Genomic DNA, 16,189 nt, shown 5'->3' with positions numbered 1-16,189 from the left:
TGCATAGTGGGGATGTCTTTGACGTGTTAGAAGGACATCCCTCAGCAAATTCAAGGCTGCGGCATCCCAGTCTCCTGCCAAAGAAAACCTCTTGGCACAGATTAATTAAAGATCAGATTCTCATAACCAGGCGTCAAGGGCGTATAATACTTCCTAGTTCTGGGAGGAGTGTTGGTCGTGCCCGTTGTAGCTGCCCTGGGTTGTTCAAAGTAAGAAATGTGATTAGTATGTGCAGTAGGTCTCATTTCTTCTTTTTCCTTTCCCTCTTTCATTTTAAATAATGGCTTGAGAAATTACCTAGTGATATTAGAAGTGATCTAGTCTACTTCTTTGCCTCTCGATGCAGCAGTGGTGTATGGTGTAGTGTTCTGTTGCCATGTAGACATCATTTCAGGTCCCTGCCTCTGATGCCCACTTGGTGTGTGGCCCTGGGTGACTGGCAGCATCTCTGAAACTTTGCTTCTTCATATTTGCTCACTGTTTTATTCCATGCACCTAGTCTAGCCTGGCAAACAGTAGATGATAAATATTTGTTTTAATGAATGAGAAAAATGATACCAGCTAAATAGATTTCTAAGTTTTCTGTAAACTTCAAAGTGGATCTGATGTTAGTGATTATTAAAATATGAGCTCCAAATGATGACTGAAATCTTAGTTGTAAAGGTAATTAATCAAGGAGATTCTTTAGGAAAACAGTTTCTTAGAATTTTAGCAACTCTGTTAGGAAGTTTTGAGGACTGTCCTAACTCCCTGTCCCATGCTGTGAGCTCAAGGCTCAGAGTCCTCAGTACAGATGGATAGCAACTGGTGTCTTTCTCCAGGCTCACCTCTTTTCTCTTATTGTTGTCTCTCCACAGCCTTGCTTTTTAATCAACAATATCATCTATTATTTTTAAGATTGGGCATTTATTGCCCAGCTCTAGAATATCTTAGAAAAGATCATTTTTTCTGACCCATGCTATGTGTGGTACAGTACATAAAAGGCCCGTGGTGATATGCTGTGTCCCACTTTTTCAGTTTTTCACTGTAGTTAGCCATTATGTTGCATTCTACCATACTGTACTCTCACATTCATGTTCTTCTATTCTGTAGGATGCATTTGCCATCTTCTTTCTGCATCAATATTATTTATGTATTTATTACCTGTTTTCTTTCTTTGGGCTAGGCTAGGTATGATACTAATGACTGGATCTATCTCAGACCAATTAAATCAGACACTTAAGATCCGGATCCAGCCCAAGCATTAGTGTCTTTCCTACCAACATTATATTAGGAAAAATTTTGAACATTGAAAGGGGTTTATAGTGAATATTTGTGTACCCACCACTTAGATTCTGCTACCATTCACATTTTAATACATACTCATGTATTGCATAATGAATGACATTTTGGTCAACAAAGTGATTATGTGTAGTACATTATATTTGTTAATGATAATAAACAACTATAGTTTATGTATTTGCTGTACATTTTTTCCCTATTATTTTAGAGTGTACTTATAAAAATAAGTTTACTGTAAAATAATATGTTAGGTTGTGCTGGCAGCAGCCTTATACATCTTGAGTTTATCACATGTGTCACTCTCTCTCTTTTTGTGGTGCTGGGAATCTAAACCAGCTTTACACATGCTAGACAAGCACTCTACTGCTAAGCACATCCCAGTCCTACCATGTCTCTCAGTTACGGTCAGAAGCCATGAGTGATTGACCCATACCATCTAGGTTTGTGTAAATATACCCTGTGATATTCACACAGGGACACATTTCTAGCACATATCCCTATTGTTAAGCAATGCATGACTGCACTTTATCGCATCAATTATATCTTAAACATTAACTCATGTATTACATTATATCACATCCTTGTACTCATCTATTAATCTTTTTAAAAAAAATGCATTTCAAAGTAAATTGCAGGTATTGGTACAGTTTCTTCTAAGTACTTCAGCATTGGTGTTTTAAAAGCTCACAGGGAATAATAGTCCAAACCTGATAGTCAAGAGTTGGAGACCTCTAGGCTGACCTATTTATTTGTTAAGTTGCTGTATTTAAATACCACTTTTTGTGAAACTTCATGATTATCCCAGTTCAATTTAGTCTTTCATTTCTGTGCTTGGACATTTTACTGTTCTACAGCATTGTTCATAATTGGCCTGGCATTGTGGTTTTCCAGGTCCTGCTTCTTGGCTTACTAGACTGTGAAAGCCTCCAGGGTTGGGTCATATCTTATTCATTTATTTATTTGTTCATTCATTTATTCATTGTCTATTTATTTATTCCTGGTTTCCAACATAGCACCTTAAATGTAAATATTCAGTAAAAGTTTATTGATTTGAGGATCTGGGGCTATAGCTCAGTGGTAAAACCCTTGCCTAGCAGGTGTGGGGCACTGGGTTCGATCCTCAGCACCACATAAAAATAAATAAATAAAGGTATTGTGTCTCTACAACTTAAAAAAAATTATTTTTTTTAATGTTTATTGATTTGAACAGTACTCGAATGCAAAATCTGGAAATGCATCAAAGGTGTACATAACTTTCACATGTCTTTAGTCACAATACCCACATTTATGGTATTTTTTTTTTTTTTTAGTTTGAGAAGCACAAGTTCATTTACCTTTTATGGAATTTAGCTCATGTTAAACATTTGGTAAATATTAATCAAGTTCAACCCACACATGCTTATTATATTTTTATATCTCCCATTGCCTATATTTGACTGACCCAAACGTAAATCAGAAGTAGCAGAATTCATATCAGAAAAAGTATGCACATATGGGCTAAAATTACCTCAAGAACAGTATAGTTGGAAAATACTTTGGGAGAGAGTTTAAAGATGAGGTTTGAAGGGATAGGGGTGTAGCTTAATAGAAAAATGCTTGCCTAGCATGCATGGGGTCCTGAATTTCTAATACTGAAAAAAAAATTGAGTTTTTCTATAAAGAATGAGTAAAAGATGAGTAACATTTTTATTTGTTTAGAGATGGTTCTATCTATCTTTAAATTGCTGTGTGACCTTAATGAATTTCTTCCTATTCTTTGGACCTTAATAATTCTACCTTGAATATGAAGTGTTTTCACTAGATGATCTATCTCTAAGGTTGCTTCTGACTTTGATGTTAGGTACATCTTAAAATCTTTGATTTCCTTGTTCTGTTTAATAACAGTGGCTGTGGAATCCAGAGTTATAAAATGCAAAGAGGTAGTTGTCAGTGAACACACTCCTTCCCTAAATTCCTACCCACTTTTATTCAGTATGTAAAGTTGCTTACATATGGTGGCTACCTGAAAAGTGTATTCTTCCTTGTCTTTATGTTTTAACATTGTACCTAGGCTTTTTATAGTATGCTCAAAAGAGACACAAGTTACTATCCCTCCTTAGTTGCCCCTTGACCAGTGTAAGTCTAGAGATAGCATAGTGGGAAATCAAATAGCATCTTGTAGGTGTTGAGACTTCTGTAATAAATAACAGAGCCAGGACTTAAACCCAGATCTTCTGCTTTAAGTCATCTTTTTATACGTCACCCTACTGGTGGCCCTTTTGAAATTTCACAATGATCCTACATTTATTAGTCATTCAATGATTAATAATTAATTACTTCAGTATAATATTTTTCTCATAAATTATTAGGTTCCCTGAGTCTCTGGGGCACTGGTTAAATGTGGTCCAGTCTGTCTTTCTCTCTGTTGTCTGTTCATTGTTTGGAATGGATAGAAGACTTCCATCTATACTTTCATTATAAATGTTGTTGGGTCTAGCTTCATACTGCATCTTATCAGAAGGCATTGGTTTCTCATCCTCCCAAGCCTGTTGCTTACAAGGATTGTTAGAAGACTTAAGATGTGTTTGCTATCCTCATTCAAGAGTTGAGTGTTTTTTCTTCTCCTTTCAGTTCCTGTTTTCCTGCAAACAAGTTTTAAAATGTGCTAATCATTGTGCTGAGCATAGATGAACAAAATGACCAGTGAGGAGATCCGTGAGTGTAGACAGGAAAGACTGTGGAGCAATTATAGGAAAGGGCTACTTGGTCAGCTGCAGGGAAACTGGAAAGTAATGTACAAACCCTGAGTTCAAATAAATTCAAAGGACAGTGATCAAGAAAGTACAGAATTGTGTTCTGTGGGTGTAGTTTGAAGGTACTAGAAAAGTTTAGCATTCAGAATAGATTTTGGAGATCTTGAAAGCTTATTTCAAGTATCTAAAGTTCTATCTGGGGGAGAGGTAATAGACTTTTGTGAATAGCTCTGAGAAATGGGATTTTTGGACTAACAGATGGAAGTGATTATTTTACTTTGTTTATTCACTTGTTCTTCTATTTCACCAAGTTTGTTCAACAAATCTTTATTGGTTGCCTGTTCTGTGCCAGGCCTGGAATTGGGGATTGAGAAATACATAAAATATGAACTTTATCCTTAAGGAGCATAGTCTGTCTGCCAAGGAGGAGAGTGAAAGTAGGGGCAAATAGAAAATTGAGATGCAGTATGAGATAGATAGAACTTAATGTATGTGAGAATTCTTTAAATGAGCAGACAAGATAGACAAAGCTATCTTTTGAAATTGTAAATTTCCTGTCATTGAATTTTTTTTTTTTTAAGTACAGTAGGATAACTTAGGCTGGAATGTGATAAAAGTTTAAAACATTAGATTTCAACAGATTTTAGATTATTAGTAAGTTGGAATCCTTTTGAAAATGAAGCTATAGCCCCGAGAATTCTCCAAACATATTGAAAGACTAAGACGTGGAGAAAAGCCTGTAAGGTTGGTAAAGCCTTTCTGGCATACTCCTGAGCTGTGGGCCTGAAAGGAGTTACATTCAACAAAGCCATTGACTGAAGGACCTGGAAATCTAGGGAGGGCTTGATTAGGGTATGAGGTGGCTGCAGGGGTATAATTTTTAAACTGGCAGTTGGAGTGGGAAGGTATACTTAAGAAGTGAGATAGTAGATGCTCTCTTTGGGTCGGGGCTGGGAGGAAAAGCAAAGGCAAATTTAGGAAGTGAAACTGGAAGAAATTGATAAAAACCACACTACCCAGAGAGTCAATCTAGATTAACAAAACTGTCCTTGCTTAATTGATTTCTTTTGCTCAAAAACAAAAGTAAGGAACAGTTGGTTTGCTAATGGTGGGTTTAGATGAACTATGCAAATAAATGCATCTGAGTCTGACTTTAAAAGATGAGTAAGATTTTTTTTTTTTTTTTGGTGGTGGTACTGAGCATTGAATCCAGGGCCTGCTGCAAAAGATGAGTAATATTTTTTTAGTCAGAAGAGAGAAATCATTGACAGGAATCATGATGGTGTATGTGTGTGTGTGTGTGTGTGTGTAAATGTATGTAACTAAGACTATTTGATGGCCTGGATTGTGTATTTCAGTGGTATGGCACATGTGTGAGACCCAGGTTCAATCCCTAACATCACAAATACACACACACACACACACAACTTGGAAAGTCCAGGAGAACAGATTTCTGAGTTATAATTTGAATGTAGGTTGTATCTAGGTATGGTGGCTTAGTTTGTAAGGCAAGTGGATGTCGATTGTGAAGGACCTTGAATTTCATCTGTATTATTAAACTCCTTAAAGGCAATGTATGTGTGTATATACACACACATACACCTGTACAAGCTTTATTAATGAAAATATTCAGTATATTATAAATTAGATACTATATAGGGCACTGCTGGATTGTAGAGATGGAAAATTGGGTCCAATATTTGAGGGACATTCTGGCTTCTGGGGAAGACATACCAGTAAACAATTATAACATAGTAAAAAGAAATTTGATAACCTGGAAATGTATCCATTGTCTTGGAGCATGGAGAAGAGGACACCTTACTTCTTTTATTGGGGGTTACACAGGGACACTCGACCACTGAGCCACATCCCCAGCCCTGTTTTGTATTTTATTTAGAGACAGTCTTGCTGAGTTGCTTAGTGCCTTGCTTTTGCTGAGGCTGTCGTTGAACTCACTATCCTCCTACCTCAGTCTCTTGAGCTGCTGGATTTTAGGCATGTACCAGGTATAAATTTTGACCTTAATCCAGCCATACTACATCAAACTTTATGGGGCCAGGCCATAGCATCTACATTTCTAAAATATCTTGTATGATTATTATGGTTTTTATTTTGGAAGACTTTTATCTTTAAAGTACTGTTTGTTTGAATCCAAGGAGCTTATATTCTAAATAGTCATAATTAAAGATATAATTTCTACTGTAACACGAATAATGAGAAACTATGAACTCTGGATACATGTATGTTTCTCCACTGTCAAGGACAATTTTGCTTACTTGAAGGTAATAGTATTTGTCTTCCTTAAAACTATTGGTAGCGTGTAATAGAGATTTTTTTCCTTTAATTTAGATTTTATTTCATTTCTCAGAAGCATTAGAGATTGCCAATATATTCAGCAGGATGGTTACTACATTAACAATCATATATATATATATATATATATGTGTGTGTGTGTATATATATATATATATATATGTATATATATAAAATAAGATAGAATTTTAGAGGAGGGAGATACAGTCCAGGGAAGCAACCTTTTCCTGTAAAGGGCCAAAGAGTAAATATTGTAGGTTTATGAGTATATAGTTTCTGTTGTAAGTATTCAGCTTTGCTAGTGTAACCTAAATAAGCAAGAGACAATATGTAAATGAATATGAATGATGTGATTGAGTTCCAATAAAACCATTTACAAAAACAGCAGTTTTGCTGATCCTTGATGCAGTCAGTTCCAAAGAGGGAAAGTGTAACTTGCCTGAGGGTACAAAGTTAGAGGCAGTCAGAGAATTTACTATGTGAAATTCTGTTAGCAATTGTATTTAACCTTCTTATAGATGAATAAATGGAACCCAACAGTTTAAGACATTTCTCTAAAGCTAGTAAGTATTACTGGGTTTCCCACTTGTTGTTGTTGTTGTTGTTTTTTTCCCCCAAGAATTTAACCTTTATTTATTTGTTTGTTGTTCTTTCTTTTTTTCTTTCTTTTTTTATGTGGTACTGAGGATCGAACCCAGACCCTCATCCATCCTAGGCAAGCGCTCTACCACTGAGCCCTTGCACTTGGTTTTTGCTAGGACAAATTTCTTCTTTTCAGCTACATCACAATGGTTATCTGTGTTCTCTAGTGTTTTAGATATGAGGCTGCAGAGAAAAGCAGGATACTAGTGAGTTTTTAGCCATGGTTAGCACACAGTAGGCATTTATATATATGAATATTATTGACTGGATAGGCTGGAAATATTCGTGGTGAACAGTATAATTTGGATTCTTGAACATTTTTAACATGCATTTCCTTTTGCTCAAAAATAATAAAAGAGTTATGTTCTTTCTTTTGATTCCAGTAGCTGCTGCTGGTGGTGGTGACAATGTCAAATAACGGCCTAGACATTCAAGACAAACCCCCAGCCCCTCCGATGAGAAACACCAGCACTATGATTGGAGCTGGCAGCAAAGACACTGGAACCCTAAATCATGGTTCCAAACCTCTGCCTCCAAACCCAGAGGAGAAGAAAAAGAAAGACCGATTTTACAGATCCATCTTACCTGGAGATAAAAGTACGGTATTTTCTTTCTTTCTTTTCATTTGTATGCTTTTTTAAAAAATAACTTTTTGTAACTTGGATAAAAGATCTGTCCTTCCTTGACTGAATTTTCCTTTAATACCTTTTATTTTCTTGTTAATATTTCCCTTGTCTTTCCTTCCTTAAATGGCAAAAAATGGAAAATAGTCCCATTTTGTACTGTTTAATTTTATTTGAGCAAAATTCTAAGAGAATAATTATGCTTTTGCCAGAGTTTGTACATTCTGAAGCCATTTGTGTTTATAAACAATTTTCACAAATATAAGGAATTTTGAAATGTCTATGTTTTTCCAAAATTAGTTTCATTTGGAATGCCTTCTTTCCAAATTCTTGATTGCATCTTCTTTATTCAGATCTCCTGGTCTTACACCCAGATTTGGGGATTAAATATCAGTAAGAATAGCAAGGAATGGCTGAGAAAAGGAAGCAGAGATAAGTAAGACTCATTGTGAGTTCACTATGAATCAGTCATACTAAGCAGCCTCATTTCTTTCTTATGAGTAAAACTTTTAGAAGAGTGATCAGGATTTTAACAATACATGTGAAAAAATTGTTGACATCCTTATGGAAGAGGTGGTGAAAAACAGAGTTTTGGATGTCCACATAGATAGCTTTTTGTTTCACCCTAAAAATGTTAACTGAGGTTTTGGTTGATCTGAAGTGAAGTTCTCAGTTATGCTTGCAGGTCTTTGTTCTTGTGGCATACTGAAGAAATTGGCTTTCTACCTGTAAATAGTTATCATGAACTTCAGATTTAGATAGACCTGTTTCACCACTTAACCAGCCTTGTGACCTTAGGCAGTTGGTTAACCCCTTTGACCTTTAGTTTCCAATCTTTAAAACTGACATAATATCTCACAGAGTTGTTCTGAAGATTACATGCAAATTTTCTGATATAGTACCTTCTATGTGGAAAGTACTCAAATGCTAGTTCTCTCTTTACTCCTTTATTGATGAATAGAAGCTGGGAGACACAGCTATGGATTACATGACAAATCAGAACTGGGATTCCGAAACAGTGGGGCAAATATAAAAAGCACAATGATAAGATGGAGAAAGTATCCCATGTTTTAGACAAATATAACTGCATAACTGCTGACCAAGGGAGATGGTAGTTGTTAGAATCATTAATCAAATGAGGAACATAGGGAAGAGGAACAAATTAGGATTGGTGGTTAAAGAGCAGAAAAGATGTCTTTTATTGACATGTCTAATAGGCAGATTTTGCATATGGTAAATGTTTGTCGATTAACTTAAATGAACTGAAATGAATAACTAAACTTTTGAGGACTTTTAATGAGTTACTGTGGGATTATATCTATGTGTAGGTATCCTTTCCTCTACTTCACCTTCATTGTGGGATTTTTGGAGGTCTAAACAGAAGAGAAGGTATTTTGATTTCTTGACTACTTCACTTATGAAGTGGCTGTCCATGTCTTTAGTACAAGTGCTAGGTAATTTTCCCAAATTATATATTTTATAAGAGATTTATATCTAGGTAGTGTTACCCTTCCCTGAAACCTTCTCCCATATATTTAGACAATTTTTTAAATCTCTCAATGTAGGTATGTGTTAATTTTAATATTGTACTTTATCAACCAATATTCTTGACTTCTGTAAATAATTAGGCTTTCAGCCCAAGTTTCCACAGTAGTGAAATAGGACTTTTTAAATTAAAAAGTTTAAATTTTTCTGACTCAAACTGAGAACTAAAATTTCTGCCATCATCAAAATCAAAAGTATTTGTGTTTCAGAGGACACCATCAAGAAAGAAAAAAAGGTAACCCATAAAAGGGATACAGTTTTCCCAAATTATGCATTTTAAAGAGACTTGTATTTAGAAATACATAAAGAATTTTCATACCTCAACAATACGAAGACAAATAACCTAATATAAAATTAGACAAAGGATCTGAAATATCTCTCTAAATATGTAAATATCTCTCTAAAGAAGATATGCAAATGGCAAAGAAGCACATGAAAAGATGCTTAATGTCATTGGTCATCAGAGAAATATAAATCAAAACCACAATGACATATTCTTTCACACCTACTACAATGGATGTCATGAAAAAGACAGATTATATCAAATGTTGGTGAAGGTGTATAGATATTATGACTCACATAATTGCTGGTGGGAATATTAAATGATACAGTCACTATGAAAAGCAGTATGGCAGTTCCATAAAAGGTTAAATGTTGAGAGATCATATAATCCAACAGTTCTGCCAAAGAGAAATGATACACAGCCACATAAAAATTTTTACTTAAATGTTTGCAGCAGCATTAGTCATAATAAGCCAGAAATATAAACAACTTCCATATTCATCAACTAATGCATAGATAAATATTATTTGAGAACAAAAAATAAAATAAAATCCATGGTGTAACATGGTGAAACTTAAAAATATTGGGTTAAATGAAATAAACCAGTCATAACGGATCATGGTATATGATTCCATTTATGTGAAATGTCCACAAAAGGCAAATTCATAGTCAAAAAACATATTAGTGCTTGTCTAGAACTGCAGAGGCCAAGAGGCAGATGGGATTATGGGGTGATAGCTAAGAAATGTGGCTTTCTTTCTGCCTTCCTTCCTTTTCTTATGGTACTGGGGACTGAACCCAGGAGTGTTCTGTCTCTGAACTGTATCTCTAGATACTCTGCCCCCTTTAAAAAAAATCTTATTTTGAGTCAGGCTGCCTTTGAACTTCTGATCTTCCTGCTTCAGCCTCCTGAGTTGCTAGAAGTACAAGTGGGCACCATTTTGCCTGGCTCTTGGGTTTCTTTCTTTTTTAAATTTTTTTAGTTGTAGATAAACACAATACCTTTATTTTATTTGTTTATTTTTATGTGGTATCTGGGATCGAACCCAGAGCCTCACACATGCTAGGCGAGTGCTCTACCACTGAGCCACAACTCTGGTCCCTTGGGTTTCTTTTTGAAATGATGAAAATGCCTTAAAATTGATTGTGGTGATGATGTTTTCCCAGGTCTGTGAATATACTAAAAACCATTGAATTGGGGCCTGAGATCATGGCTCAGTGGTAGAGCACTCACCTAGCATGTGTGAGGGGCACTGGGTTCGATTCTCAGCACCATAAATAAATATATAAATAAGTTAATTAAATAAAGGCCCATTGACAACTAAAAAATATTTTTTAAAAAATTGAATTGTGAACTATATATGGGTGAATTGTATAGTGTGTGAATTATATCTCAATAAAGCTGTATATACATTTTTTAAAAAAGAAGATTACTATCTGAAACAACAGATAGGAACCAAATCTTCACTGGAATTGAAGGGACAATGTTGTATGTTGAATGGGGAAGTGAAGGTCTACATATCTGGGCTGTAGACTCTCATACATTGGAGACCTGATTTGGGTCAGTTACTTCTCTGTATACTTCAGTACCTTCATCTAAAAAATGAGTCAGAATAGCAGATATGCACAGTTTCTTTTAGCTTTGAAATCTTTTAATTATATAAATGTGGAATTGCAAAGATCATTGGATCAGGATTGTCTGTAAAGGTGAAAAGAAGCTAGACCATTGTAAACTACCTTAATCAGTGATAGAGTTGTAGATCCAGAGTTCTTCTGGAAATTGTAGTTGAGTAACCCTGTGCCAAATCTAGTCTGAAAATAAATCTCATTATCTTAAGATCAAAGCTGCATCTCTGTAAGTTGAAAGCATAGAGTAGAAAACACAGTTATAAGAATTCTTGCAAAATGATCTATCTAGCAACCTTTCTTTCATTTCCTAGTCATGAATTTTCTGTAAATTGAGCACATCGTTTCACTCCTTTGTTTTAAGACCTTTAATGGCTATTATTAATGCATACATGGAAAATAAATAATTTTTTTTCTCTTTGTTTGGAGCCTTTGCTTAACCAACAAGCTATTCAGCTTAGTCCTAGCAGGATACATAGCAGTGTTGGCAGTGTTGTAAGTGGTATGCCCTCCATATAGTGTTTGAGAATTTATACCAGCTTAAAAAGAAATGGTCTAGAACAGGACTTAGAGAATCTAGATTGAATTCTGCCCCTGGTATTTAATTCTATGATTTACTTTTAAAAAATATCCTTTAATTCCAATATCATCCTCTGTAAAGTAGGAATAATCCTAATTCCTATGTACTCTATGTCATTAGTAGGCTTTTGTCTGTCACTTGACATAGTGAACATAAAAACATTCTAAATTGTAAAACAATACAAATATGAAGTTTATTTTAATGAAATATTTATTGCTTATCTGATATCTACAACAGCTTTTTTGCTCTTGGGAAGGCTGAAGCTTAGAGAACAGTAAATTCCTCAAGGTCTTACATGTCGAAAGTGGTAGAGATGAGTGTGGAACCTATTTCATCATACTCTACTACTTATATCTCTGTTAATTGTTTTTTAACCCTTGTTATACATTGGACTCACTATGGTACTTCAAAATACAGATGTGTGGTCCCACCCAGACTTTTAGAGTTAGAATTTCTACAGGGATAGTGTTATGTCTCTAGGGAGACGAAAAAAGAAGAGTTCTCTGCAGGCATAGTTGAGATTTGAGCTGGCAGTGGATAGAAGTCTGTAGGCATTACCTAATGCTGACCTCCAGTATGGCCTCGATGTGTGCCTGGGGGGGTGCATAAATGATTGGAAGGAGAAACTGTAATTGAAGGCCTGTAATAGTGGCGTTGAGTTGCAGAATTCCATGTGGGAAAGCCTGGTTTCTGTGGTTAGGATCTGGAGCCTTTGGTTTATTCTAAGAAGTCTTGCAGCATTTAGTTTGGATCTTTTTCTGGCTGCATTTTCACAACCAAAGTAGAATTCTCTGAACTTGGGAAGAGTTTAGCAAAGTTAATTTTAACACTAAGTACGTCAGTGTTTATCTCTCCAAGTTTGGAATGTTTTACTGTCTTGTGCTCAGATTAGCTCAGCTAAGCCAATGAGAGGTATGGCTTAAAAATAATTTTAAAAAAAATAAGGCCAGTGATTTGTGCAGAAACTTTAATGGCTGTACTGAAACACAGGATTTTCCAGGCTCAATTTATTTTCCCAAACTATGAGAAATCCAAATGGACTAGGCTACAGATAGGGCTAAAGTTGGGATGGGTGAGGTTGCAAGCCTCTTTTCACTCTTTATTTCTGTAAGCTTAAAACCTTTAGTTGCGTGAAATCAGGATGAGGATGATTCTTCCTTCTTTCTATCTTCATCCACATTTCCTTTGTCTTGATGAGTGGATTGAGAAATCTACTGACAGTTTCTTTATTATTATTATTTTAGTTGTAGGTGGACACAATACCTCTATTTTTATTATTTATTTTTATGTGGTGTTGAGGATCGAACTTAGTGCCTCACATGTGCTAGGCAGGTGCTCTACTGCTGAGCCACCACCCCAGCCCCCTACTCTGACAGTTTCTAATAGTAATGATAACTCATTTTTGTGAGGTTTAGTTTGCAAAGCCATACATTTTTTTTAAACTTTTTTAATAACAATAACAAAAAATAGTCATGGTAATAACAAATAATAATAAAATAGTAATAACAATAATAGAGTAAAATAACCAGTTACTATTTATTGAATGCCTATTACGTGCTACAAGTTAAATTAAGAGCTTTAATATTTGTAAAGTACACCAGTTGTTTCAGGTAGATAAATATTTCACTTTACAGACAGGTTCACAGTGATTAAATAACTTGCCCATTTAGTTAGGAAATGGCAGAGCTGGAATTAGACCTCTATCTGTCTGATTCCAAGGTCTTTTCCTCTATATGACACTTACACTCTTGGGCTTCAAGTATCAGTGACTTGTCAAAGGTCACATGCTGTGTAGTTGCAGTTCATGAATTCTGAATTTGAACCAATGTCTTTTGACTTCTGAACTGTAGTCTTTCATTCTTTGAAGCATTTGGATACCACATTGGATTTGAATTTAACTTGCCTTGGGTTGTTCAGACTAGTGCTTTCAGTAGAACTTATTTGGCTTGTTCTTTGAACTTTAAAAAAAAAACAATTTGTATTTAATAGCATTCATTTTGTCACTTATTGGCATATTCAATTAGTCTGTTCTATGGGGAGGGCACAGTACATATAGAAACTGTGAAACTAGGCATAGTGGTATGTGCCCAGCCACTTGGGAGGTTGAGGTAGGAGGATTACTTGAGCCAAGGAGTTTGAAACCAGCCTGGGGGGCTGGGGATGTGGCTCAAGCGGTAGCGCGCTCGCCTGGCATGCGTGCAGCCCGGGTTCGATCCTCAGCACCACATACAAACAAAGATGTTGTGTCTGCTGAAAACTAAAAAATAAATATTAAAAAAAAATTCTCTAAAAAAAAAAAAAAAGAAAGAAACCAGCCTGGGCAACACAGACCCCATCTCTAATAAAAGTGAAGCTATGCCAGGAGTTTGAGTGTTTGAGGTTGTCACCAGTCCTATTACTGATTGGGTGAACTTTGGTAAGTTGTTCTACCTTTAGCCTCAGTTATTTTACCTGTAATATGTGTAGATAATAATATTTATTTCATGGAGTTGATTCAAGGCTTATAAGACTACAAATGTGAAAAGTGTTGTATAAACAGGTGTTTTTAAGAGTTGGTAGTGGTTTTGGTAGTATGGTCATGCATTATTGTTTCTTATTATTGCTTGCAGTCATTATGTTCTTTTGGAATCTGTTATTAACACTTTAGAATTGTTATATGATTTATAGAATAACAAGTCTTAACAGGATTCTTCCAAGATGAAATTAAAAATGGTCTTTTTTCACTGGATGCCGTGGTGCATGCCTGTAATCCCAGTGGTTTGGTAGGTTGAGGCAAGGAAAATCACAAAGTCAAAGCCAGCCTCAGCAATTTAGTGAGACCCTATCTCAAAATAAAAATAAATAAATAAAAGGGCTGGGGATGTGGCTCACTGATTAAGCACCCCTGGGTTCAATCTCTGGTACCAAAAAAAGAATGGTCTTTTTTTCCCTTCCCCAATATAGGTTGTATTTCCTGTTGGTTTAGACAGAGCTAATGGGAAAGACAGATTAAATAATTTTGGGCACTAAGACTAAGCAGACCCAGAAGCACATTTGCCAAGAAGTTATTCAGAGTTCTCTCCAGTGTCAGAAGCAGGATTGTAGCTCTGGATGAGCCTGGAGCTCTGGGATAAAGTGAATCTGAGGCCCCCAAAATAATCACATCCTCTTAAAACTCAGATCTCAAATACTGTTCATTTACTTAACCATTTCCCATTTCCCTTTCCCTTCCTTTCTTCCTCTGTACCTTCTGTGTTCTCATAATTCATTTATTTGTTATCAGTAAGGATTGAAAACACTGATATACATATGCTGTACTCGGAATTAGATTTAGTGACCAGCTTTGTGTTGAACATTTTCCAAGGAAATACTCAGTGAATCTCTCTGGGCTTCGGTTTCTTTCTCAACCTCATAATTAATGGACTAACTGCTCTGTAAGATGTAAGTTGAACTAAATGCTCTGTAGTATCACATTGAGCATGATTCTTATGTCTTCCACTAAATTTTTAAATCTTTGTATAGAAAATTACATATCTCGAAAGTATACAATTCAATGAATTATCACCACACCTATGTAGCTACTACCCTGATCAAGAAATAGATCATTACGATTCCTTGAAAGACTCTGCATTTTCCCTTCCAGGCACTAACATCTCTCTCCTTTCCAAAGATAAATATCATAATGAGTTTTTTTGACTTTGTCCTTGACTTACATAGAACCATATAATGTATATTCTTTTGTTTGCTTTCATTTGATCAACATTATTTATGTGATTATTCAAATATTCTGTCTCTCTCTCTCTCTTTTTTTTTTGGTACTGGGGATTAAACCCAAAGGTGGCTTTACCACTGAGCCCCATTTCCCAACCTTTTTTATTTTGAATTTTGAGAAAAATTCTCACTAAGTTATTTAGGGCCTTGCTAAGTTGCTGAAGCTGGCCTTGAACTTGCAATCCTCATGTCTCAGCCTCCTAAGTCGCTGGGATTACAGGTATGTGCCACTGCATCTGGTCCAAATATTTTCTTATAGAACTATTTCCCATTGTACTGTTGATAAACATTGGATTAATTTTAGTCATCAACTCTTATGAATGTTTTCTGATCATTTTTTTTTTACATTTAAAAAAATTGTTGATAGACCTTTATTTTATTTATTTATATACGGTGCTGAGAATTAAACCCAGTGCCTCACACATGCCGGGCAAGTGCACTACCATTGAACCATAGCCATAGCCCTTTCTGATCATTCTTGTATATATCTTGTTACATATATTTACAAATTTCTATTGGTTATATGTACATAGTAAAACTGCTGGGTAATGGACATGCTCATGTTATACTTTGCAGATAATACTAGAAGTTTGAATGGTTGTTTCAATTTATATTACCAGCATCTACCAATGGTCCTTCAGAATTTCAGTTATTCTACTACTCTGTCACCACTTAGTACAACCAATCTTTAATTTTAGTGATTCTGTTGTGTATGTAGCCTGGTTTCTGATTACAGATGAGCTTGAGCAACTTCTCATGTGTTAATTGGCCATTTGGATATTCTTTCGTTGTGAAGTTCCTTTTCTCAAGTCTTG

At 35.5% G+C, this 16,189-nt stretch overlaps 1 protein-coding gene across 5 annotated transcripts in view; it reads left to right on the top strand.

Moving 5' to 3' along the window:
* The window catches only part of Pak1 (p21 (RAC1) activated kinase 1), a 148,868-nt gene that overhangs the window by 75,700 nt on the left and 56,979 nt on the right, over positions 1–16,189 (top strand). For 3 of the 5 annotated variants that reach the window (XM_046442047.2, XM_046442049.2, XM_046442046.2), the window contains exon 2: positions 7,352–7,565. In XM_046442047.2, the coding sequence (XP_046298003.1) occupies positions 7,376–7,565 (190 nt within the window). In that variant the 5' untranslated portion in view covers positions 7,352–7,375. The remainder of the gene's footprint in view (positions 1–7,351; positions 7,566–16,189) is intronic. The other 2 variants (XM_058578564.1, XM_046442048.2) reach the window with 1 other exon arrangement.

Source organism: Marmota monax, unplaced genomic scaffold, assembly GCF_021218885.2.
Source record: "Marmota monax isolate L192 unplaced genomic scaffold, Marmota_monax_Labrador192_F-V1.1 WCK01_AAM20220418_F8-fsc00068, whole genome shotgun sequence".
Classification (NCBI taxonomy): Eukaryota; Metazoa; Chordata; class Mammalia; order Rodentia; family Sciuridae; genus Marmota; species Marmota monax.
Note: the sequence above shows the minus strand (reverse complement) of the source record. Positions and strands in the feature narration are given on the sequence as shown.